Source organism: Meriones unguiculatus, chromosome 2, assembly GCF_030254825.1.
Source record: "Meriones unguiculatus strain TT.TT164.6M chromosome 2, Bangor_MerUng_6.1, whole genome shotgun sequence".
NCBI classification, from domain to species: Eukaryota; Metazoa; Chordata; class Mammalia; order Rodentia; family Muridae; genus Meriones; species Meriones unguiculatus.
In genome coordinates, this window is record NC_083350.1 from 114,063,627 (window position 1) to 114,090,669 (window position 27,043).

Genomic DNA, 27,043 nt, shown 5'->3' on the forward strand with positions numbered 1-27,043 from the left:
CAAAAACCTCCAACCCCCAAGGGAAGCAGGTAGGTAGGGTTACTGCAGATCTTTACCTCTCTCTTTTGTTCCAAATCCATTTCCCCACTCTCATTCTCAGCCCTGTAGCAGACCACCTGCTGCACCAACTCCCTCACCTCTAGGTGAATCAGACAAATTTCCTTCAAGCATCACTTTTTTCAGCCTCCAACTTCAACAGGCAATTCCTGGCAATGACATCACTATAAAATAATTTTTTATATAGTGAGTGCGTGAGATGTGTTTAGGTCTCCATTACTGATTACTATGCCAAGCCTGCCAATGAAAGAAGTAGACCAGTGAAGTAGCTAGGTGAGCTTCAGACCTGCACTCTCCCTCCCCTCTGCCATATCCAATCTTCCTGTCTCATTTCCAGCTTTGTAGCCTGTTGTGGCCTCTCCACACTCTCTGTTCCAGTTCCCAGAGGAAGCCACTCTGCATTCTACAAAAGGAGAAATATAAGCACCAACCCAGCCATAAACCCTCTGATCTATAATGATGTCTTTCTTAGAAGATATACTAGGACAATGGTGGCACAAAGCCTGTAGGAGTAACCAACTAATATCTGATTTGACTTAATGTCCACTCCAGGAGATGGAACCCATGCAACACAATGCTTTGGTGGCCAAGAACCTGTGAATGGATAGCCCAGGAACCTACAGTAAAAGCAAATACTACTGCTGTTAAAGGAGCAATAAAACAACTCCTAATGACATTCTGCTTTACTCAAAAATCAGGGTCTTGCTCAGCCATCATCAGAGATGCTTTTTCTAGAAGCAGATGGCAACATATCTGGAGATCCACAGGAGGACATTATGCAGAGAGTAAGACCTTGGAAGATTCAGTCTTGAATGAGGTATCTTCATCCAAGCCCTCCCCTAGGGAGTCAGGGAATTCCAAGTAGAAGAAGCAGAGGCAGAAAGAGTGTAAGGGCCAGAGGAAATGGAGAACACCAAGAAAACAAGGCCATGTAAATCAACAGATCCATGCATATACGAACTCATGTAAACTGAGGTGTATGCACAAGGCTTACACAGTACTGCACCAGATGAAGTTCTAGAGCTGAAAGGAGAAGTGGACACCAACTCAGAAGTAATCTCCAATTGATAACTAATTGCAAATGAAAATTTAGTTTTCTTTAAGGTAGTCTTACTGAGGAAACAAATTACTGTTAAGGACAGCCTGCATACACAGGAAGTAGTAGATGGCCAACAGAAAACAAACCCAAAGGTGTCTTTGGAAGTTCTTTGTCTCATAATGTTATGTTAGGGCTTTTTTTTTTCCCTTTTTCTTATTTTTATTTTATCACATGCACACACATACACACACACCTCTTTACCATAAAGTCCTCTGTGTGAATACTAAGGCTTATAATTTATAGTGTTTTTATGGGATTCCTAAGGATACATATCAGTGGATCCCTACATTATATATTCCAATGTTATAGTTTGTTTTAGCTTAAGGTATTTATTTTCTAATTATTCCTTAAAAGCCTGTTTGCTTTCTAATTAGAGACAGAAAGAGAATGAGGAAGAACTGGGAGGAGTATAGGGAGGGAAAAGTGTAATCAGAATAGTCACATAAATTGGCATTTCCAAAAAAAGAAAAAAAATAAAACAAACAAAAAAGAAAAAGCACATATATATTAAAAAAATACTCCAACCCCCAAGCAATGGTTTTATAATGAAAGGTGTAACTGAATTGCAATGCAACACACGCTAAAAAAAAAAAAAAAAAAAAAAAAAAAAAAAAAAAAAAAAAAAGGTATGTTCAAGTGAATGGAAATAGGTAAAAAGACCTTCCTAGAGCAATAAAGGAAATTTGTACTGAAAAAAATTACTTAATACTAGATTGAAAGTAATACAGAATTTAAAAAATATATTACATTGGAAGAAGTAGAGTATTAACAGGAAAAAATTAATAGTAAGAAATTCATGGCCAAGTTATTCCCAAATCTCTTCACTACAGGAACTGTGAGAAATAATAAATTACCGTGGCTGTAAATATGAAGACTCAGTGTTGACTTCCTACAGTTTTAGGGCACAGATATAGTCTTAGATTTAGCAATGAACTATAAAAAGATAAGGATCTTGGAGGGATTAGAGATACAAGGCACATACCAAAACATAGTAAAGGCAATACAGAGCAAGCCTATATCCAACATTAAACTCAATGGAGAGAAACTTAAATCAATCCCACTGAAATCAGGGACAAGGCAAGGCTACCCACTCTCTCTCCATATCTCTTCAACATTGTACTTGAAGTCCTAGCTAGAGCAATAAGACAACCAAAGGAGTTCAAGGGGATACAAATCAGAAAGGAAGAAGTCATAGTATCACTGCTCACACATGATATAATAGTATACATGAGTGACCCCAAAAATTCAATCAGAGAACTCCTTCTGCTGCTAAACACCTTCAGCAAAGTGGCTGGATACAAAATTGACTCAAACAAATCAGAAGCCCTCCTATATACCAAAGAAAAAAGGGCTGAGGAAGAAATTAGGGAAACAGCACCCTTCACGATAGCCACATAAAGTACCTTGGTGTGACTCTAACCAAGCAAGTGAAAGAACTGTTTGATAAAAACTTAAAGTCTCTTAAGAAAGAAAATTAAGAAGATATCAGAAGATGGAAGGATTTCCCGTGCTCACAGATCGGTAGGATTAACATAGTGAAAATGACCATTCTGCCAAAAGCAATCTATAGAGTCAATGCAATTCCCATTAAAATACCAACACAATTCTTTACAGACCTTGAAAGAAAAAGTCTCAACTTCATATGGAGAAACAAAAAAACCCAGAATTGCCAAAATGATCCTGTACAACAACAGATCATCTGGAGGTATCGCCATCCCTGATCTCAAGGGCAATATTACAGAGCAATAAATAGTAATAAAAACTGCATGGTATTGGCATGGAAACAGAATGATGGATCAATGGAATTAAACAGAAGACACAGAAATAAACTCACACACCTATGGATACTTGATTTTTGACAAAGAAGCCAAAACCATTCAACGGAAAAAAAGACAGAATCTTCAACAAATGGTGCTAGTCCAACTGGATGTCTACATGCAGAAAAATGAAAATAGATCCATATCTATCACCCTGCACAAAACTAAAGTGCAAGTGGATCAAAGACCTCAACATGAAACCAGACACACTAAACTTGTTAGAATAAAAAATGGGGAAGAGCCTAAAACTCATTGGCATAGGAGACAACTTCCTGAACAGAAACCAACAGCACAGGCTCTAAGATCAATATTCAATAAAGGGGACCTCATGAAACTAAAAAGCTTCTGTATGGCAAAGACACTGTCGTCAGAACAAAATGACAGCCTACAGACTGGGAAAGGATCTTCACCAACCTTATATTTGACAGAGGGCTAATATGCAGAATTTATAAAAAATTAAAGAAATTAAAATGCAACAAATCAAGCAATCCAATTTAAAAAAAAAATGGGATACAGATCTAAACAGAGAATTCTCTGTGGAGGAATATAGAATGGCAGCCAAACACTTAAAGAAATGCTCAACATCCTTAGCTCAACATCCATCAGAGAGATGCAAATCAAAACTACCCTGAGATTTCCCCTTACACCCACGAGAATGGCTAAGATCAAAAACTCAAGTGACAATACATGTTGGAGAGGTTGTGGAGAAGGAGGAACCCTCCTCCCTTGCTGGTGGGAATGTAAACTTACACAACCACTTTGGAAATCAATCTGGTGCTTTCTCTGACAATTAGGAATAGTGTTTCTTCAAGATGCAGCTATAGCATTCGTAGGCATATATCCAAAATATGCTCAAGTACACAAGGACATTTGTTCAACCATGTTTGTAGCAGCTTTATTCATAATAGCCAGAACCTGGAAACAACCCAGATGTCCCTCCGTGGAGGAATGGATACAGAAATTGTGGTACATTTACACAATGGAATACTACTCAGCAATTAAAAACAAGGAAATCTTGAAATTTGCTGGGAAATGGTGGGAACTGAAAAAGATCATCCTGCATGAGGTATCCCAGAAGCAGAAATATACACATGGTATATACTCACTTATAAGTGGACACTAGACCTGTAAGATAGCATAAACATACTAAAATCTGTACACTTAAAGAAGAGAAACAAGAAGGAGGTTCTGGGATAATCCTTACTTGGAAGAGAAATGGAATGGACATTGAAAGTAGGAAAAAACAAGGAACTGGATGGAGCCTACCATAGAGGGCCTCTGAAAGACTCTACCTAGCAGTGTATCAAAGCAGATGCTGAGACTCATTATCAAACCTTCGGCAGAGTGCAGGGAATTATATGAAAGAAGGGGGAATTAGTATGACCTGGAGAGGACAGGAGCTCCACAAGGACCAAATATATCTAGGCACAGGGGTATTTTATGATACTGTATCTCTAATTAAGGACCATATACAGATATAACCTAGAAGCCCTGCTTGGATATAGTCCATGGTAGCTCAATATCTAGTGGGTACCCTAGTAAGGGGAACAGGGACTATATCTGACATGAACTCAATGGCTAGCTCTTTGATCTCCCTCCCCACCAAGGGAGAGCAGCCTTGTTAGGCCACAGAGGAGGACACTGCAGCTAGTCCTGATGAGACCTGATAAATTGCAATTGAAGAATAGTAGAATACAGGCTTACATTCAAGAATATATAAATATTTAGAGTTCTGAAAATAAAATAAATATAAACAGTGAACTGGGGCTTTGGGGGTTTGTTCTTTTCTTTTGGAGGGGGTGTTTTTTCTTTGTTTGTTTGGTTTTTTGTTGTTTTGTTCTGTTTTTGAGACAATCAATGAAACCAAGAGCTGGTTCTTTGAGAAAATCAATAAGATAGACAAACCATTAGCCCAACTAACTAAAAGGCAGAGAGATATCATCCATATCAACAAAATCAGAAATGAAAAGGGAAAAAGTCTCCCATCCAAAAAAGGCCAGGGCAAGACGGTTTCAGTGCAGAATTCTACCAGACCTTCAAAGATGAGTTAACTCCAGTTCTCTTCAAACTATTCCACAAAATAGAATCAGAAAGGAACACTACCAAACTCATTCTATGAAGCCACAGTCACCTTGGTACCTAAACCTCAAAAACTCTACCAGGGAACTCCTATAACTGATAAACACCTTCAGCAAAGTGGTTCGATACAAAATTAACTAGAAAAAAAAATCAGTAGCCCTCCTGTATACAAAAGACAAAAGGGCTGAGAAAGTAATTAGGGAAACAACACCCTTCACAATAGCCACAAAAGGCATAAAGTACCTTGGTGTGACCCTAACCAAGCAAGTCAAAGACATGTATGAAAAAAATTTCAAGTCTCTGAAGAAAGAATTAGAAGAAGATATCAGAAGATGGAAAGATTTCCCATGCTCATGGCTTAGCAGGATTAATATAGTAAAAATGGGCATCTTACCAAAAGCAATCTACAGATTCAATGCAATTCCCATCAAAATACCAACACAATTCTTTACAGACCTTGAAAGAAAAATTTTCAACTTCATATGGAATAATAAGAAACCCAGAATTGCTAAAACAATCCCCTACAATACAAGATCTTCTAGAGGTATCTCCATCCCTGATCTCAAGCTGTACTATAGAGCAACAGATATAAAAACTCCATGGTAATGGCACAGAAACAGAATGGTGGATCAATGGAATCGAATAGAAGACCCAGAAATAAACCCACACACTTTTGGACACCTGATTTTTGACAAAGATGCCAAAACCACAGAATGGAAAAAAGATAGCATCTTCAACAAATGGTGCTGGTCTAACTGGATGTCTACAGGTAGAGACAAGGTGCACTGAACTTAAAGAAATTCACTTGCCTCAGCCTACTAAATGCTGGGATTGAAGGTGTGAGCCACTCCACCCCACTAAGGAGTTGTTAAGGTCTGGAATGGGATATAGGGTATGATGGAATTATTTTTGAAATATTTCTTAACAATAGTAAAGCAGTTTTGTGGTATGGTGAAGGAATTTTTCTTGAGAAAACAATTCTCGGATTTCCCAGGTAACTTCTGGTAATAAAGAAAAGGCTTGGGGAGGCATAGCCATAATCACCCTGATTCCGAGATGACTTAGCATGATAAACAGTTAGAGAGCAGTCATACAGCCATCATACCAATCTGGAAAAGCAGAGGCTGTCATACTTCACACATGTTCCCCAACTTGTATTCATGATGGCAACAGTGAAAGAAGGGTATCTATATTCTTTTTTAGAACACATAAAGTTAGTACTATAATAATGATGGCCAACCAGACGTAACTCAAACTGCATGTAATACAATCTTATCTTAAAGCATGTGGACTACATTCATTTCTGTTGCTGTGATAAATCACGGCAGTCAAAAGCAACTTATAGGAGGAGAGGGTTTACATGGCTTACACTTCCAAATTACAGACCATCCCTGATGGAAGCCAATGAAGCACCCAAGCTGCAAGTCATACCATTCTCAGCCGGAGAGAATCAAATGTGCCTATGCTGCCTCTGAACTTAGTACTCAACTTCCCTTCTACTCTCTATTCTTATACAGTTCACGGCCCAAACCAGTACCACTCACAATGGATTGGTTCTTCTAGTAATCTAGACAACCCCTCCCCACCAGACCTGCCCAGAGGACAATTTGATATAGGCAACCCCTAAATTGAAACATTTTTCTCATATGATGTACGAACAGTTAAAATTAACCAACACATCCACATACCCCAAAGTGTTAAGGAGAGTCTTAATGCATGGCCTGGTTCCATGAATCCCTAAATAAGTTTGAAAAGCAGTCCTACTAGCTTATAAAAAATGAGTCTGGTGTCTTCAAAAGACACTTAAAATGCAAATTCTAAAAATGATTCAAGTTGGAAATGGGTTACTTGACAAAGTTCCTAGAACTCAAGATAGCATGATGGTTACATGTTCAATGTTATGGCTCACAAGTAAATGTGTTAAGTACCTCTAGACCTTGTTGTAGTAAAAAAATAAATAAATAAATAAATTAAAATGAGTGTTGGGCTATCTAATGTTTATTATTAGCCCTAAGATTATCACGGCAGTATTATGTAACCCTGCTATCACAAATAACAAGACAGCACCTGTTAGATTTATAATTGCTGTTTATCTTAGGCCGGGCAGATATTCCGACCTATACTGTATGAATCACTTCACCATCTATCTTCCAGCCCCCAATAAATGCCATCCTCCTTAACCATCCTATCTTCCACCCATAATCTTATAAATACTTGCTTTTATTCTTCATCTGGGCCTTTTCATGCCATTATTGGAGTCCTTCATCTCAGCCCCACATGGTTTCTTCTCCAGGTTAACCCATCATAGTCTTCCTTCTTCCTCTCCCTCTCTGTCCTTCCCATGATTACTCATGGGATTCTCCAAAGCCAGAGAACCTTAGCCATAGCTACCCCATTCTGCCCTGCCCAGGTACAGGCTGTTTAATTAGCCAATCAGGTACAATGACTCAAGCAGGTTTATACAGAGGGCCAGTAATTAGCAGCAGACCAATCTCCAACAGGTCCTTAAAACAGATTCCAAAGATATGCTTTTGCTTCAAGGAATATTTTAATGGAGATAACTGCAATTGGAAAATGGTCACTTCACCATCAGGATAATAGTAAAAGAATAAATTACTGTTTCTAATTTCTTTTTCTTTGGAAAATGCCTAGTTTATACTAACTTGAATGTGCTACAAGATGTGCATATGTGTGCTTAAATATTATTTCTGGGTATGTTTATAATGGAGCTTTGGAGAGAGACTGGAATTTAAACTGGAAGAAGGGAGAATGAAAGGCTCCCTTCTGTTGGTTGTGTTGTATGGTTCCTCCCTTGTGTTAGGAGGAACCATACAACACAACCAACAGAACCACGGATTCTGGGGGCCAGAACTGAGGAAGAAGTGGAGAAGCGTTGGACTGTCCTTTTCTTCTTGACTGCTTTGGCAGAAATGCCTGTGTTCTTCTATCTTTGGACTTGGATTTCTGTCATAAGCACTCCAAGTTTTCATCAGATCTTCAGACTGAGAGCAGGATTTATATAACTGGCTTTTCAGTATCCTTGTCCTTTCTAATGTGGGACTTCTCAGTCTCCATAGTCATAGGAATCAATTCTTTAAATATCACTATATATGTGTGCATAACATATAAGTGTATGGGGCTTCTGTGTGTGTGTATATGTTATACATGAGAGCCTGACTGCTACTCCATTGTAACCAGCATTATAAAAGCATTTTCCTGCTTGCTATCCCTACATCTAGTTTCATTGCATCAGTGGTTCTCAACCTTCCTAATGCTGTGATTCTTTAATATAGTTCCTCATGTTGTGATTACCTCAACCATAAAATTATTTCGTTGCTACTTCTAACTGTAATTTTACTACTCTTAGGAATTGGAATGTAAATTATCTGAGATGAAGGACATCTGATGTGACCCCCCCCCCAAGGGGTCATGACCTACTGGCTGAAAACCACTGCATTTTATCATCAATACTTTATGATTTCACTTGTTCTTCAGTTTTGAGTACAAGGTGGATATATAATTTCAGTGCATAGATATGTAAATTATAAAGACATATAAGAAAATAAAACAGTGAAAAAGTATGTATATATATTTAAAGTTCTATATAGATTAAAAATGTTTGTGACAGATTCTAGTCCAGATACTACTGTTACTATTGTTCTATTTCCATTCATGACTACAGGCTGGCATAGCTCACAGTGTTCTAGTAAAACTGTAACAATATCTCCCCAATGTGATTTATCACTGTGTATGACAAAAGTTCCCTTTGCTATAAAAATCTGTTTTTAATTTAAACCAAAACTATATTAAGGCACACGTGGAACTTCTGAAATAATTGTTTATACAAATGCCATCGATCAGACTGTACTTTGATTTCTGTTGTTTCAGACAAAATGGACAAAATTTAGACAACTAATGTATGATTATCTCAGAAAAAAAAACAAATACAAGGTATTTTTAGCAATATATTTTGAGTGTATTTTCTCTAAGGTATTCAAATTCAGATCTGCATATAAGTGCAGTATACTGTAAACTAGTTTCTGTTAAGGTCTATCAAGCATCTCTATTAACCTTAATATCTGCTTATGTTCACAATTTAAGTTATTTCTCTTTGCTACTGCTTTTGTGTGTTTTGGTGCCTATGCATGTAGGTGTACATCTGTATCCAGGTGTACACATATGGGGGCCTGAGATCAAGTTGGGTGTCCCTCAGGAGCCTGTGATTTTGCATTGTTTCTGAGACAGATGCCTCAATGAGACCTGGTGCTCAGCAATTAGGCTAGGCTCTGGCCAGTGAGCGAGAGGAACCCTGGTGTCTTTTCCTCCTAAAAAAGTGCATGTCGTCATCAAAACAAAACGACTGCCTACAGATTGGGAAAGAATCTTCACTAACCCTTTATCTGACAGAGGACTAATATCCAGTATATACAAAGAACTAAAGAAGCTGAAAAGCAGCAATCCAAGTAATCCAATTAAAAAATGGGGAACAGAGCTAAACAGAGAATTCTGTAGAGGAATATCGAATGGCAGAGAAACACTTAAAGAAATGCTCATCCTCATTAGCCCTCAGGGAAATGCAAATCAAAACAACCCTGAGATATTACCTTACACCCATCAGAATGGCCAAGATGAAAAACGCAAGGGCCAACACATGCTGGAGAGGTTGTGGAGAAAGGGGAACCCTCCTCTATTGCTGGTGGGAATGTAAACTGGTACAACCACTCTGGAAATCTATCTGGCGCTTTCTAAGACAATTAGGAATAGTGCTTCCTCAAGACCCAGCTATATCACTGCTAGGTATATACCCAAAGTTTGTTCAAGTACACAAAAAGGACACTTGCTCAACCATGTTTGTAGCAGCTTTATTTGTAATAGCCAGAACCTGGAAACAACCCAGATGTCCATCAACGGAGGAATGGGTACAGAAATTGTGGTATTTTTACACAATGGAATACTACTCAGTAATCAAAAATGAGGAAATCATGAAATTTGCAGGCAAACGGTGGGATCTAGAAAAGATCATTATGAGTGAAATATCCCAGAAGGAAAAAGAAAAACACGGTATATACTCACTTATATAGACCTATAAGATATGATAAACATGATGAAATCTATACACCTAAAAAAGATAATCAAGAGAACGAACATGGGGTAAGATGATCAATCCTCATTTAGAAAGACAGATGGGATGTGCATTGAACGTATGACAGGAGTCTACTGAGCACATCTGAAAGACTCTAACTAGCAGTGTTTTCAAAGCAAAGACTCATGACCAAACCTTTGGCAGAGTACAGGGAATCATAAGAAAGAAGGGGAGTTAGTCTGATGGGGAAAGGATAGGAGCTCCACAAGGACCAAATATATCTGGGCACAGGGTCTTTTCTGAGACTGACATTCAACCAAGGACCATGTATGGATATAACCTAGAACCTCCACTCAGATGTAGCCTGTGGTAGCTCAGTAACCAATTGTTTTCCCAAAGTGAGGGGAACAAGGACTATTTCTAACAGGAACTCAATGACTGGCTCTTTGGCCTCCCCACCCCCCAAGGGAGGAGCAGTTCTGTTAGGCCACAGAGAAGGGCTTTGCAGCCAGTCCTGAAGATACCTGATAAAACAAGATCAGATGAATGGGGAGGAGGTCCCCCCTATCAGTGGACTTGGAAAGGGGCACGGTGGAGATGAGGGAGGGAGGGAGGGAGGGACTGGGAGGGAATGAAGGATCGGGACATGGGTGGGATACAGAGTTAATAAAATGTAGCTGATAAGAAAAAAATAAAATTAAAAAAAAAAAAGTGCGTGCCACCAATGAGGTTGTGCACACTGGGATCAAACATGTCCTCAGACTTGTGTGGCAAGCCATATCCACAGGCCTTCCTATTCTGAGTGTTTATATTAATTTTTGAGATTTATTTATTAATATTCATGGCTTCTTTTATTTACTATGAGCAAAATCAGAGGGCCTTTTTAGTGCAGAGTAAACACAACTTACATAAACTTCAAAAACACTTCATATTAGTTGGAGAAAATAATGAGGTGCAAACTAAAGTAAGAAATGAGGAAACTATATTAAAGATCCATTTCTAAATAGTGCTAGACAGCTAAAAGATGCCCCAGGGCAAAAAATAAATCAGTGCCAACATTCTAGAAAACATATGGCTGACTGAAGATCAGATACAGCTGTCTGTGTGAAGAAACTGTACAATGAATGCCAAATACATCTACATATATCTGCATTCCCCCATGCAAACTGCCAAAAGGTTTTCTGTGACATTGGTACAGCTTTAAAAATTAAAGTAGTGTGCTATATAAGAAAATTACTATATATAGGTGATTTTCAAGGTTGGCAGTACAACTTATTTACCTGCTTTAGCTTGAGCAATACCAAGCAGAGCCAGGCCTGGTACTTTTATTCAAAGTGAGACAGGTCCTGACACATTCTAATTGTCACTAGTAAACATAATATTGCTGATTAAGAAAATGAAGGCTTAACTATATATTTGTAATCAAATATATAGGGCTTCTTTTTTTAGAAACCAAACTTAAGAACTTTGAGAAAAAGAAATGTCTGGGCTCTATAATCCTGGTACAAATTTTTAAGTTTCACAGAATTAACCAAATGAAGAATCACTGCAGGAAATCAGAATATTTGGTATTTAAAGCCAATACAACTAAGAAAATGAGACAAAACTAAATCAAAATGTTAAATAAAAATAAGCTAAGTTAACTTTAAATAATAAACCTGTTTTGGAAAGTTGTATTCAAATCAAATACCAATATCATTTCAGCTATAAGAGAAAGATCATCAAAGTTAATTGCTTTTCTTTTACTAATTTACAGAAGAGCCAGAGAGGCTAACTGATTTACTCTAGGACACAACACTTCAGATGGAGAATGACAAGTTTAGTCAGTCAAGCTGTCTCTACTGAACAATGCTTCCACCCTCCTATGGACATATGGAAGGCCCCATCTGGATAAGATTGTTCGCTAGCTCCAAAGCCACACTGGGAGAAGATGCAGTGGCTGGAAAGGGCAATGGCCCACAAAGGCTCACGGGCTTCAACACCTGCTCCCAGCTGGTAGCATTGTTTCGGAATAAGGGAATCCTTTTGAAAGTGGAGCCTCCTTAATTGAAGAAGTGGGTCACTTGGGTGGGGCATGAAGCTTTAAAACTTGGCCTGACTTGCAGTTCACTCCCTGCTTCCCAATTGTGAACAGAATGTGACCAGACAGCCAGCTTCCTCTTCCTGTTGCCAAGCCTCTCTTGCCTGCTGCATGATGGACTGCATCCCCCTAAAACCATAAGCCAAACAAGTCCTTTCTCCCTTAAGCTGCTATATCAGGGTATTTTATTACAGCAACAGGAAAAAATAAGAATGAAGATGACGTGTAAGGCACATAATATTTAATATCCTTATATATCACTAACACTGAGATAGTAGAGCACCTGGCTTACTGGCCACCACTATCAGTTGTATGTTTATTTAGCTAACTTTAGTTATTTTATATAAAACATATATTATATTTATAGTTTTTATACATAGTTATGTGAACTATATATTTATATATTTTATCATATATTATCATATATTATATTATATATCATATTTTATATAATTATATATATATAAAACAATTTTTAGTAAGGGCAACCACTTACCAACATACACCTAGTAATAGCTCACTGAAAGGTTATAAAATCAATTTTGTGAATTGACATTAACATTTTACAAAATTTACGAGAGCACATTAGAATAAAAATGTCAACCTGAACCACAGTGTTACATTAAGGACTTATTAATAATTAATATATAAATATTAACTATAAAAATACCTTTTTGTGAAACTGAAACATACTACATACTAGATATTAAGTGTGTGTGTGTGTGTGTGTGTGGTAGAGAGCAGAATCTAGGGCTCTACTCATGCTGACATATATAAATGTTCTATCATAGATTACATGTATCACAACCTTAAAATGTATTTCTTTAGGTGATCTTAGTCAAAATACGTGACTGTACCAACCTTATTAAGGAAAAATAGTAATTTTCATCTACAAGTGTTTTACACTGCATGCTCTGCTGGTTGAAGACCACAGATTGGAAAAGCAATGGTTTTGGAGTTTACAAAACATTAGGACCCTTTTCTTCCTTCTCAGGGAATACTGGAAAAAAGAAAGAAAGAAAGAAACTATAGTTTATGAGCAGAAAAGAATCAGAAGCAGTAATCTAAAGTTAAGTTTCAGCTAAATTTGGCCAACATAGTTATTTCCCCTCAGGATTGCTCTTACAAAAAATCTTTAGTTTCATATTGAATCAGTTATTTGAAATTTGTAGTTTTATTTCCTATGTTGGTTTGTCTTAGTTACTATTCTATTGCTGTGAAAAAAAAAAAAAAAAAAGACAAACACCATGACCAATTCAAGTCTTATGAAGGAAACCATTTAATTGGGGGCTTGGTTATAGCTGCAGAGGATGAGTACATTCTCATCATTGTTAGAAGCATGGAGCTAGAGTGAATGCTTGCTTAGTGTTAAATATTAAAGATAGTGTTTTGTCTTTAAAGATGTGCCTCTTCAGGAGCCAAATGTCTGTTTACAGTCATGGGTTACCCGAGGTTTTTAACCTCTTCTCCTAGAACTCGTGTTACCCACACAAATAGTAACAGAAAAGAAAAACAAAATCAATTAAGATTACAAAAAAAAGGTAACTCAAGAAAGCGCTGCTTATATTTTTTGCAGTATTCAATTTGAGAATAGTGAGAAATACTGTTTTAAATAAATGACAACAACAACAACAACAACAACAACAACAAAAAGATAGGAGAAGTTACAAGTGTATCTACCAGCAAGAACATGATAGCACATGACTTTCATCCTAGCACTTACGAGACAGAGGCAGGCAGATTTCTGTGTTTAGGGCCAGCCAGTGAGTTCAAAACCAAGCAGGACTATATAGTGAGATCCTGTCTGAAAACAAGCAAACAAACCAACGAAACTCCCAGGTGTATCAACTAAAATCATGTTAATCTGATAAAATCTTAATGTAAGTCGACAAAGACACCTGCCATATGGGCACACGTGAGAACACATGCATGCATACACACAAACACACACACACACAAGATTTGGAAGAGAATACATCTCAACGTCTTTTATATTTCCAGCTAGAAGGTTAATTACAAGCAAATATGTTCACTTACTAAAGTACATGTTACACATAACAAGAAATGCAGTTAGGTCTATATTGATAAGATAGCAATTATAACCATTGTTGCCATGATGGGAATAATTCATTGCTATTACTTTTACTAAGAAAATAGTCATATTTCTACAGCTTACAGTCACCTTGAGTTTTGCAAGGCACACAATAAATATCAGAAAGAGCAGAGATACAATAGAAGCTTTAAAAAAACAAATATTATTACAAAAACAAGAAATATGAGCATGTATTTATTCAACCTCTAGATCTTTTTAGATGAAGTCACTCTAACTTTAAATCAATGAAACCAATCTTTAAAACCCAAAGAGTGGATCAGACAAAGTACCTAATTTTTGTTTTATAAAGAAATACAAGTATCAGGGTGAAAGACACTCCCAAAAGATATCTGCAACTGTTTACCGCCCAATGAGTAGGCAACCAAATAGCCACACAGATTAATAAGCAAAGTGAAGACTATAATAATGAGGAGCCTAGTAACACATTAAAGACTGAGGGCAAGCCTCAGTCAGGCTGTTTGACAAGGGACAAGGCAAGGCTACCCACTCTCTCCATTATCTCTTCAACATAGTTCTTGAAGTCCTTGCTAGGGCAATAAGATAATTATAGATGATCAAGAGGATTCAATTCGGAAAGGAAAAAGTCAAAGTATCACTATTTGCAGATGATGTGATTGTACACATGAGTGACCCTAAAAATTTTACCAGGGTACTCCTACAGCTGATAAACACCTTCAGCAAAGTGGCTGAATACAAAATTACCAAAAGGAATCTGCAGATTCAATGCAATTCCCACCAAATTACTAACGAAATTCTTTACAGACCTTGAAAGAAAAATTCTAAACTTCATATGGAATAACAAGAAACCCAGAATAGCTAAAACAATACTCTAAAATACAAGATCTCCATCCCTGATGTCAAGCTGTATAGAGAAACAGGGCTGTAGAGATGACTCAGAGGTTAAGAGCATGGCTGCTCTTCTAGAGGTCCTGAGTTCAATTCCTAGCAACAACATGGTGGTTCACAACCATCTATAGTAAGACCTGGTGATGTCTTCTGGTGTGGAGGCATACATGCATGAAGAACACTATAAATATAATAAATAAATAAATTAAAAAAACTGAATGGTACTGGCATAGAACTACACTGGTGGATCAATAGAATCGAATAGAAGACCGAGGAATAAACTCACACACCTATGGACACCTGATTTTTGAAAAAGATACCAAAATCATACAACGGAAAAAGGACAGCATCTTTAACAAATGGTGCTAGTTGAACTAGATGTCTACATGTAGAAAAATGCAAATAGATCCATACTTATCACCCTGCACAAAACTAACGTTCAAGTGGATCAAAAACATCAACATAAAAGCAGACACACTAAACCTGTTAGAACAAAAAGTGGGAAGAGCCTAGAACTCATTGGCACAGGAGACAACTTCCTGAACAGAACCAACAGCACAGGCTCTAAGATCAACAATCAATAAATGGAACCTCATAAAACTGAAAAGCTTCTAAAAGCAAAGGACACTGTCATCAGAACAAAATGACAGCCTACAGACTGGGAAAGGATTTTCAACAACTGTAACTCTGACAGAGGGCTAATATCCAGAATATATAAGGAACTCAAGAAGTAAAAAGAAACAAATCAAGCAATCTAATTTAAAAAATGGGGTATGGATCTAAACAGAATTCTCTGTAGAGGAACACAGAATGGCAGAGAAACACTTAAAGAAATGCTCAACGTCCTTAGTCATTAGGGAAATGCAAATCAAAACGACCCTGAGATTTCACCTTACATCCATCAGAATGCCTAAGATCAAAAACTCAAGTGACAACACATGCTAGAGAGGTTGTGGAGAAAGAGGAACCCTCCTCCATTGCTGGTGGGAATGTAAACTTGTACAACCACTTTGGAAATCAATCTGGTGCTTTCTCTGATAATTAGGAATAGCGCCACCTCAAGATTCAGCTATAGCACTGAAGGGGAACAGGGACTATTTCTGACATGAACTCAATGGCTAGCTCTTTGACCTCCCTCCTCCCCGAGGGAGGAGCAGCCTTGCTAGGCCACAGAGGAGGACATTGCAGCCAGTCCTAAAGAAACCTGATAAGCTAGGGTCAGATGGAAGGGAAGGAGGCCCTACCCTATCAGTGGACTTGGAAAGGGGCAGGGAGGAGATGAGGGAGGGAGAATGGGATTGGGAGGGAATGCGGGAGTGGGCTACAGCTGGGATCAAAGTTAATAAACTGTAACTAATATTAAAAAAATAAAAATTTAAATAAAAAATAGTTGTGAAGCTATATCTTATGGAGAAATTTACCATATAAAATGTATCAAGTGCTATTAGAAGCTGCCAATACATTTTTCTTTTTGCTTTGTAGCCAGAGACCAGAGAGTACTAATTGAATATTACTATTTTAATAAAATAACTGTACTTAAGCTTTCACTCATAAAAATATAAGTATGTTGATTTTTCTTTTTAAAAAGAAATATCAATTCTTCAGAAATGGAGAAAACTTTGGAAATGAGGATAAATTTTTGTATTTATGAAAATAACAGCTTTACTATCATAATCAAAGCAAAACTTACAAGCACTTATAAACATAAACCCTCTAAAACATACCTTGTGTATTAGAGAATTTTCAAATATTTGCACAATTTTTAAAAAATTCTTCATTAATTACACTTTATTCACTTTGTATCCCCCCTGTGGTTTCGTCCCTCCTCCTGTCCCAATCCCTCTCTTCCTCCACTCTCTGCATGCATATCCCTCTCCAAGTCTACTGATAGGGGAGGACTTCTTTTCCTTCCTTCTGATCCTAGTCAATTAGGTCTCATCAGGAGTGGCTGTGTTGTCTTCTTCTGTGGCCTGGTAATTCTTCCCCCACAGGGGTGGTGATCAAAGAGCAGGCCAATCTGTTCATGTCAGAGACAGTCCCTGTTCCTATACAATGGAACCCACTTGGATACTGAACTGCCATGGGCTACATCTTTGCAGGGGTCTTAGGTTATCTCCATGCATAGTCCTTGGTTGGACTATCAGTCTTGGGAAAGATCCCTGTGCTCATATAGACATATAATATAGGATAAACCTACTAAAATCTGTACACCTAAAGAAACTAATCAAGAGGATGGACTCTTGCTAAAATGTTCAATTCCTATCCAGAAAGGCAAAGAGGATGGACATCAGAAGAAGGAGAAAAGGGGGAAGAAGTCAGGAGCCTGACACAAAGGACCTCTGAAAGGTTCTGCCCTGCAGACTACCAATGCAGATGCTGAGACTTATGGGCAACCTTTGGGCAGAGCGCAGGGAATCTTATGAAAGAAGTGGGAAACAGTTAAGATCTGGAGAGAACAGGAACTCCACAAAGAGAGCAACAGAACCAAAATATTTGCACTATTTTCTGTCCTCCTTAAGTCCATTTTATGGCCAAATAAATTATAAAATGTAATAGTGATATTGTACCTAATTTCATTGATAATATCAACACTATTAATAGTATTAACAGTATTAACATTAAATTTGCAAAAAAAAAATAGATGTTATCTCAAATGCTAATTCAAGTCACAATAATGGCTAGACATGGTAGCACAAGCCTCTAATCCATAGTCCTCAATCTGTGGGATGAGGCCCATTTGGGGGTCAAATAATCTTTTCACAGGGTCACATATCAGAGAGATAACCTGCATATAGATATTTATATTATTATTCATAACAGTAGGAAAACTACAGATATGATGCGGCAATGGCTGGGGGCCACCACAACATGAAGAATTATATTAAAGAGTTGCAGCATAAGGAACTTTGAGAACTACTGCTCTAAGGCCAGCACTTAAGAGAGAGAAACAGATGGATATCTGTGAGTTCATAGCCACACTGGTCTTTAGAGTGAGCTCCAGGATATCAATACTATACAGTGAGAGTCTTTCTTAAAAAACAAAACAATCAATCAAGTCATAATAATGGCCAAAAAAGAAGCAGAAGGCAGCTACAATAACTACCATAAACAAAAATTACAACACACAGAACGTTTACTACCTTTATGCTGGTTTTCAAATTCCTCAGATAAGAGATGGTAGCAACAGCCCACACTGCAAACTCCCTTGACCTCAGACTTGGATGCAAATATCCGAAGAGTATTTGGTGCAAGGTCACCGCAAGTATGAAGACCCACCATTAAACAGTCCTTCAGGGACAAGGAGGAAAGAGGCAATTAAAGGAGGAGTTAAACTATATAGGTGACGATTTTAGATGTCTTTTCAAATATGTAAAACTTTTAATTGGTTAATTCCATCTAAAAAGTGTTACTTGTAATTTTATATTCAAAATAAATAATGGTTCCTTTTAGGCAAAATGGTTATAGCTTGCTACAGCTTCTGTGGTTTTTGCTTTGCTTTTTAATTTCTGCATTTGTATTTTACCTCATCTCTTTTACAACTAATATTTCCTAACAGCCAGATACTGTAAAGGATAAGGTTGGATCAAAAATGCAGCTGCTCTGATAAACCTGAGATTTGAGATATCATGTGATACAACTTTACTAAGCAAATACTGATTGAACTTCTTCAGGCCGCCCACCTTGTAAAACATGGTTACAAGAAACAGAAAGGATGCTAAGTTGTCATTTTGACATGTTTAATTTACTCATTGATCAAATTAAAAAATAAAAATCAAGATTTTTGCTCTTGATTTTCTAACATGAATTTTACATAAAATATGTATTAAGAATTTTTCCCAATTATTCAAATCCTAATTTAAATATTCTCATATGTAATTAAGTACAAATTAATGCAACCATAGTTTTATCAATGTACCAATTATCCCTAAGTTAAATTTATTAATGCTTTGTTTAACAGGAATCATAAAATTGAAATAAAAAGGAGCAAATGTGACCTTTCATGTAGAAAATGTATCCATATACTTTTGCCTCTTGGAACGAAAGACTTTTAGGCAAGTTACACTATCTTTTCAGTTTCTAAGATGATACCCTTAAGCACAGATATTCCATGGGTCACATTATTATTGATTTATGATTTGAATATAGTCATAGAAATTTCTCAGTGTTTAAACAACATTAAACACACAGACACATACACATATACACAAGCTGTCATAACCTCCAAATGTTATGTAAGTAATTATTCACCCAACAGCTCAATTTTTATATACCAATTACAATTAATTTTAAAGGTATTAATAAAGAGGAACATGATGGCAATATAAGACTATAGTCCCAGAATTCAGGAGGCTGAGGTAAGAGTATTGCCATGAGTTTGAGGTTAGTCTGGGCTACATAATGAAGTATAGGCTAGCCAGGTTTATACAGCAAAACTCCTTGCCTCAAAACAAACAACAACAAAATTATACCGACACTGTCTTTACGAGCTATCTATCAAAGAAGTGTTTAATTACCAATAAGTCTCATTATACAAATGAAATAGATCGGTATCATTAAGGGATTTTGTAAATTTATCTAACTTTTCAGTTTGTTATGAAATTATAATGTCTCCTTATGTAGTCCAGGCTGTCCTTGAATTCAGGATCCTCCTGCTTTAGTTATGCTATCGATAGCTGTGTGCCACCATGCTCAGGTTGCACACAGGTCTAGTAATATAATACTAACAAAATTAGAAAAATCTAAGTGATAAAATATACTAAAATTTTAACTCTAAAAAACTGTTAGGGATAATCTAATTATTGCTTTTAAGTGCATGAGGAGACTAAGGTTTCATTTAGTTGGCACCGGGCAGCAGGGGCGGGAGGTAGAGTGAGTGTAGTACAGGAGGTGGGGGTGGAGAGATAGTTCAGTGGTTAAGAGCATGTACTACTCTGGCAGAGAACCCAAGTTTAGTTCTCAGCATGCAGAGTGGGTGCCTTATGTTCCTATAGTTCTACATCCATGGCATCTGCCCTCTTCAGACGTGTGTAGTTGCTGCATTCACAAGCACAAACTCACACAAGGACACAAACATATACACATAATTTAAAAACAAGAATAAAACCTTTAAAAAACATCAGCGTGATGGGGAACCCTCTTTTTAAAAATCATGTAAAATAAAAATTTTAATGTCTAAAAATTTTCTGATATCTTTGTTTAGCCATTTCTTTTGGGAAGGTTTTTGAAAAATTAACAAAGAATAACATTAACTTTAAAAGACACTTTGTCTTCTCGAGGAGTTAGGCTAAATAATCTCTAGAAGCTTCTGTATAATACTGTTATAACATATAATAGAGCCTTTAGGATGCACTGTCTTTCAACTATATAACTTGATAACTTAGAAGACATTAAATCCTTAAAGAATACTCATAGGCTAGTCTTGCTCTAGGAAATTGCATGTTTGTCAATACATTTTAGGTGAATTACCTCTTTATCTGGTGTCACTGTCCTGTTCATCTAGAGTGTGTATAAAAACAGCATGATGCTTTCCATGAACATCTATAATTACTATAAGCATCAATTTAAAACAATAAAAATCATGAAAATACTGAAGATGTTTGTTCACTTAGAATTTTTTTTCCTTAATGATTTATTTATTTACATTTTATTTTATGCGTTGGTATTTTGGCTACATCTGTGTCTTTGGATTTCCCAGAACTAGAGTTGTGCGCTAGAAGCTGGGTACTGGGAATTGAACTAGGGTCCTCCGGAAGAACAGCGACTGCTCTTAACTGCTGAGCCATCTCTCCTTGAATTAGAATTTTTACAACCTCTAAATTGTAGATAAGATAACTTGGCTTATTGACTAGCATTTGTGCTAGCTCTTCAATTTAGAAGTGAAATCAGTAGTGGGTTTGGTATTCTATAGTGTGCCTTAAAAGTTTTGACAGTTGTGGATACAACCAAAGCCAGCTCAGGATTTTATTCTTGGTCTTTAGAAATAAAGTGTCAAATACGATCACATGAGTTTAATAACAAGCTATTCAAATTTCATTCTATGTCAACAGTATTTTTGCAACCTAAAGAATTCAAAAGTACAATCACCTCCAGATCTTGAATAATGTCGTGCAGTACTGAGTCAGCAGTGATAAAAGATGTTAGTGGTGAATATACACTTGAGTCACTTGGTTTGGATGTCACATTTCTTCTCTCTCTCCTAATTTCAGACACTTCTGTGTTGAACACCTGTGATGAAGTAGGTTCAATGGCACCAATAGGCAAAAATTCTAATAGAGAAAAGCCATTTTCAAAACACAAATTCTCTTCTTCAAGTGGCTGAGCATGTAGATTTCCTTCCTGTTTTCTGATGATTGAAACTGCAAAACCTGAAAAATCTGGCAAGACATCGGTAGACAGCTCTTGATTCACAAGACTATTCTTGAGTACACTCTCAAAGTCTTCCTTACACTTTAATTCCTTTTGCACTTTCATTTCTTTTGGCACTTGTAATGCCAGTGTATTGGCATCTACTTTTGACGGAGAATGATGCAGCTTCCAATGTTTCTTCAACTTCCTGTTTCTCTCCTTAGCTCCATGAGTATTAGTATTTGAGGAATCGATGCCATAAACATTTAAACCATACTTTAAGGACAAAAAGGAGCTTAGGTAGCCTTTACCAGAACCCACGTCAATTATCTGAAGAAAACAACAACAACAAAAAAAAAAAAGAATTCAAGACTTTAGTCAGTTTGTAGTAGAAACATTTCAGACATTTTATTAAGTAAACAGATGCACTATATCATTTACATAATATTATATGTTATTTGAAGTTGATTTCTACCAAAAATCAATCCCTGATCATTTTTATCCAACGTTTTCCAGTTCCAGATAGAATAGTAAGTCAAAGGAACAACTAGGGAACAGACATAATATTGAAAGTGAGGAAGAAAATATGTTTTAATCATACCAGGCATGATTGTCTCTCTAGAAAATTTCAAAGAATTTATTTAAAAGTCAACAAAAATAACCACTGTATTATATTAAGCAATGTGCCAAAGCACAAAATAAATAGAAATTAACAATGATCCATCAAAACATATACAACACAGTAGCAATGAACATTTTGAAAGCAAAAGTTTTAAAACAAGACAACATAAAATACCTACTAATAAGTTTAACTAAGGACAGAAGTCCCATACACTGAAAACTATAAAATATCACATAAAACCCTGAAGACAGCTCATTTCATGAACTTACACTCTCAGTACTAAGATGCCAATTCTTATATTTAACTTGACAAGGAGATCAATAGAACCCTAATCAAAACAGAGGGGCTTTCTAAAGACACTGAAATTCGTACATTACAATTTGTATGGGAATAACCATCTAAGAATAACAAAAACAATTTCCAGAAAGAATAAAGTTATTACTAGTTCAACAGTTAACATAATGGGCTGCCAAGAAGGCTCAGTGGATACAGAGCTTGTCTTGCAAGCAAGCGAACCCAAATTTGGATTCTCAGAACACACACCAAGTGGGAAAGGCATGAGAGCCACCTGTACTCAAAGCACCAGGAAGCAGAGACAGGATCTTCCAGCAATCTGACTTGGTAAGGTATGAGTTCAACAAAAGAGTTCAATAAAGCGGAGCATGATCAATGTAGATATACCTGATATCTGCTTTGAGCTGCCAAAGTACACATCCATATGTGAATATGCCCTCACACATACATGTGTGAATATGCCCACACACAAGGAGGCATACCACACAAAAATACACAGGCAAAAAGAATTAACATAAGACAGTGATCAAACAGTTTAACAGTGCCGAAAGATAAATCACAGGGGGAAGTACTCTAAAAACACACCTATATTTAAATCATCAACAGGTTTTACACAGACTGCTTAGGATAAAATAATCATTTCAATAAGTGATATTGTGATACCTAGGTGACTAAATGGGGGGGGGAGGAATAAACTCTGCCTCTCACACTGGAAACAAATATTAAAAGTGGATTACAGTTGTAAATGTAATAGTAAAAATAATATATTTTGAAAGAAAACAAGAAAAAAACTTTGTGATCTTGGAATATGCCTAAGGATTTTGTACACACACAAAAACATGAACAACAAAATAAAGTTAAAATACATTTCATTAAAAGGCTTTTACTATTCAAAATATACAGTTTAAACTGAGAACAAAAGATATATTTTCAAATTTGTTTGTTTATTATTTGTGCATGCGTGGGTGTGTCTGTGAGGGGGGAGAGAGAGAGGGAGAGAGAGCGCAGAGATTCCTTATATCTCCTTCCATCCAAGGATCGAACTCAGGTTGTCAGGCGTGAAGGAAAGTAGCTTTCTCTGCTGCATCATCTTGGCAGCCTCTACACATTTAAAAACCATAGCTGAATGGAGTAGGGAAGGGACTAACGAGCCTCTACCCCTACCTAAAGGGCTACTGACAGTTGAGGGTAGACAGGGGAGAATCATTTGTCTTTAAGGGTGTGAGCCAAGCAGGCCAACCATGCTCCAGTGCACAGCTCTATATCCATGAGCATATGGGCAGCACTAACTGGAATTGGGTTATAAAGAAAAATAGGACATAAAGTTGGGAGGAGGAACAGGGGTGATTCAAATTACATACTTTAGCACATAACACTTCAATACAGTAGTAAATCGTATACAGTCTAACTCAGGAGGGAGGATGGAGACATGGTGACAAAAGATTGGACCACAGCAAGACTGAACCACAACGAGGAAAATACACAAGTTTGCAGCTCCATTCCCAGTATCTGGGTTGCAGTAGCTCTGCCCCTTCCACTTTGCTGCCTGCAACATACATCCCTCTGTTAGATTGATTCCACTTCCTGCATGCAGCCCTTCCTTGGCAGACTGCCCACTAGTCTCACATTCCATCTCAGGTTGTCCAGTAACCCAGGCTCATCTTCACAATGGCCTCTCTGAATTTTCTCACAGGGACTCTGACTCAGCCACATGTTGCTAGGTCTCAATGGCTCTCTGAACCATGGAGGAAGAAAACATGACCACCGAAATCTTGCATCTCTTATATCTCCAAAACCAGTACCATGTGGACAACACTACCAAGTTCAAATGCCAGCTCAGAATGGAGCCTGCCCCATTTGGACCACAGTTTCAACAGCTTCTATATATTGAAGATGGTGGCGTTTGTAGGTGTTTGCCCTCCAGGAATAGGAAACCACTTTAACTCTTTCCTTTCACAAGTTTGAGCCTAAATTGTATAGAGTTTTGCACTCTAGGTACCTGTGATGGCTATTCTTGTTGTCAACTTGACTACACCAGAATTAAAACCCAAAAATGGGGAGCCACCAATGTGGGAGATTTTTGCTTAATCTGAAATGAAAAGATCCACTTCTAATCCAGATCTTTGAGGTAGCAAGACAGATCTTTAATCCAGTATCTTTTGAGGTGGAAAAGTCACCTCTAATCTGAACCAAGTCTTCTGCTTGAAACCTATATAAGAACATGGAAGAATGAAGCTTTTGCTTTTTACCTGCTTTTTCTCACCTCACTACCAAGTTTATTCTTTTACCGGCATTAGAGCCTACTTCTTAGGGATTCCAGCATACACTGAAGACCAGCTGAGTAATCCACCCTTGGGTACTAAAAATACTACTGGATTCTTGGACCTTCAATTCACAAGCATTAGCTAGACAAGAGTCTATACGTCATCCTAATAAATCCTCCCACTCTCTCTACCTTTCTCTTTACAGACACAAGCACACACATGCACACACATATGTAGAGAGAACTTCATTCTCTAAGTTCTGTTACTCTAGAGACCCTGACTAATACGAGAACTACATTCTCTAAGTTGTTACTCTAGAGAACCCTGACTAATACAGTATCTTTCTAATTATTCTTGTATAGAGGAGGAAGCCTCTCTATAATGGCTCCGTTTTCTTTAACAATTACATCCTCTCTTCACTGTAGGCTGGCATAAGAGTAATCAATAATTAACAATGCCAAAAACTCAGTTATGCTGTCTTGAATTTTTTTGTATTAACAAAAATTAGTTTATTACTTTTAAATTCAGTCCTATACAAAGTCTCATGCCCAGGAAGAATGCAGCCAGATTCTTGGCAAAAAAATATCACATGGATGACCCCTAGCCTAATGCATGGTAGAATTCTTGATTCTGTTAAAAAAAAAAAAAATTCATGACTACAAGTCTACTCTCTGCCCTTCTTTCAGCATTACTGCTTCCCAAGCTCCTACTAGAACAGTTTATTAAGCTCTGTTACAGTACTCACTGACTTTTCCATCCCAAAGTTTCAAAGTCTTCCATTAAACAGTCCAAAGGCATAAAAGCTACAGGGTCAGAATTACCACAGGAATGACCCCCGATTACATTCCTGATAATTCCTGTATTAGATACTTTTCTGTTGCTGTGATAAAATATTATGAAAAAAACGCAACTTTGGGAATGATGACTGTATTGTGGCTTATACTTCCAGAGGTTATAAACTCTACCAAGACAGGAAGGTATGGCAGCAGGAACATGAGGGCATGTCTCCTGGTAACCAAGAAGCAGACTGCTCACATTTCATTCACCCACAGAAAGCAGAGTTAGAAAAAGAAAAGAAAGTGAGGCCAGGCTACAAACCTCAAACTCATCCCCAGTGACATATTTCCTCCAGCAAGGCTCTACCTCCTAAAGATTCCATAACCTTCACAAATAGCACTGCCAACTCAGGACCAAGAAACATGGGCCCTACGGGTGGCATCTCAGATTCAAAACACAATACTGTTTTGCATAGTATTTCATATTACAGAATAAATATAAATGCATACAGTTATGAAAGACAATAATACAGTAAATAACCTTTACCTTATTCTAGTTTGGTGTAGCTCAGTGCAGATCTTCCAATGAAGATTTAAGTATGTTATGTAATCTATTTGGCAACTGACATAAACACTGAAAAGAAAGTTCAGAAGAGGAAGATGGGGTAGGGAACAACAGTCCAATAAAAGCTAAAGTAGAAAACGAAATCTGAGTGATACCAAAAATGGGTAGTACTTATAAGAAATACTCTTACCTGCTTTAGGCCACAGTAATCAGCAATACTAGAGATCAGCTCTGACATTGCCTGAACCTCATGAGATTTTTTTGTATTCATAAACTGAGTTGCCTTCACATTTTCACCTGAACGAAAATAAAGAAAATTAAAACACAGCTATTAAAGACAATTTTAATGAGTTGTCACTGATATTCACAGCTTTTTAAATTAAACATTAAAATGGCATAAATTCTACTACAGTTATAATTCAGACTGAACTAAAAAAATAAAAGATCCAGAGATTATTAAAATCATTCCTTGATATAACAAATAGTTAACTATAAGTGAAAAAAAGTACAAAAAGCCTCGTTTCATCAAAAACAGCTTTAACTGCGTAAAAAGAAAAGCAAGCAACAAACTGGAAATAGACATTTCTAATACACACATACAAAATAAGACCAACTCTATACACCAATAAAAAAACATTGTCCAATATAAGAACAGGCAAATTTAACTAACTGTACTATCCAACGTGGTGCCTATTAACAAAGTGATTATTTACACTCACACTTAAAATTACCAAAGTCAAATGCAAATTAAATTTCTAAGCTCTACTAGCCACATTGAGGTCTTCCCAGCAGCATGTGGCTGTTTGCTACTCTATAGTGTATAGCAACGATATTATGAAACATTCTACACCACAGTACTTCAGACAGAACAAGGTAGTCAACATCATTGGACATGTGGGACTTGGGTAGTGGCAAGCTGAAGTTTAGGGCTGGGCTAGAAATAAAATCTACAATGGCTTGACAGTGCCCACATGTGACATGTTGTTAGTTGGCTAACCTCTTC

The 27,043-nt window shown here is 37.1% G+C and overlaps 1 protein-coding gene across 9 annotated transcripts in view; it reads right to left on the reverse strand.

Annotated features, from left to right (window-relative positions):
• Positions 1 to 27,043, reverse strand: part of Mettl25 (methyltransferase like 25) — an 81,925-nt gene that overhangs the window by 45,883 nt on the left and 8,999 nt on the right. For all 9 annotated transcript variants that reach the window (XR_009590016.1, XR_009590018.1, XR_009590015.1 and 6 more), the window contains 3 exons: positions 26,231 to 26,337; positions 21,259 to 21,849; positions 18,315 to 18,462 (listed from right to left, as the gene is read on the reverse strand). Coding sequence is in view for 5 of the 9 variants with exons in the window: in XM_060377975.1 (XP_060233958.1) it covers positions 18,315 to 18,462; positions 21,259 to 21,849; positions 26,231 to 26,337 (846 nt within the window). In the remaining 4 variants the exon portion in view is untranslated. The remainder of the gene's footprint in view (positions 1 to 18,314; positions 18,463 to 21,258; positions 21,850 to 26,230; positions 26,338 to 27,043) is intronic.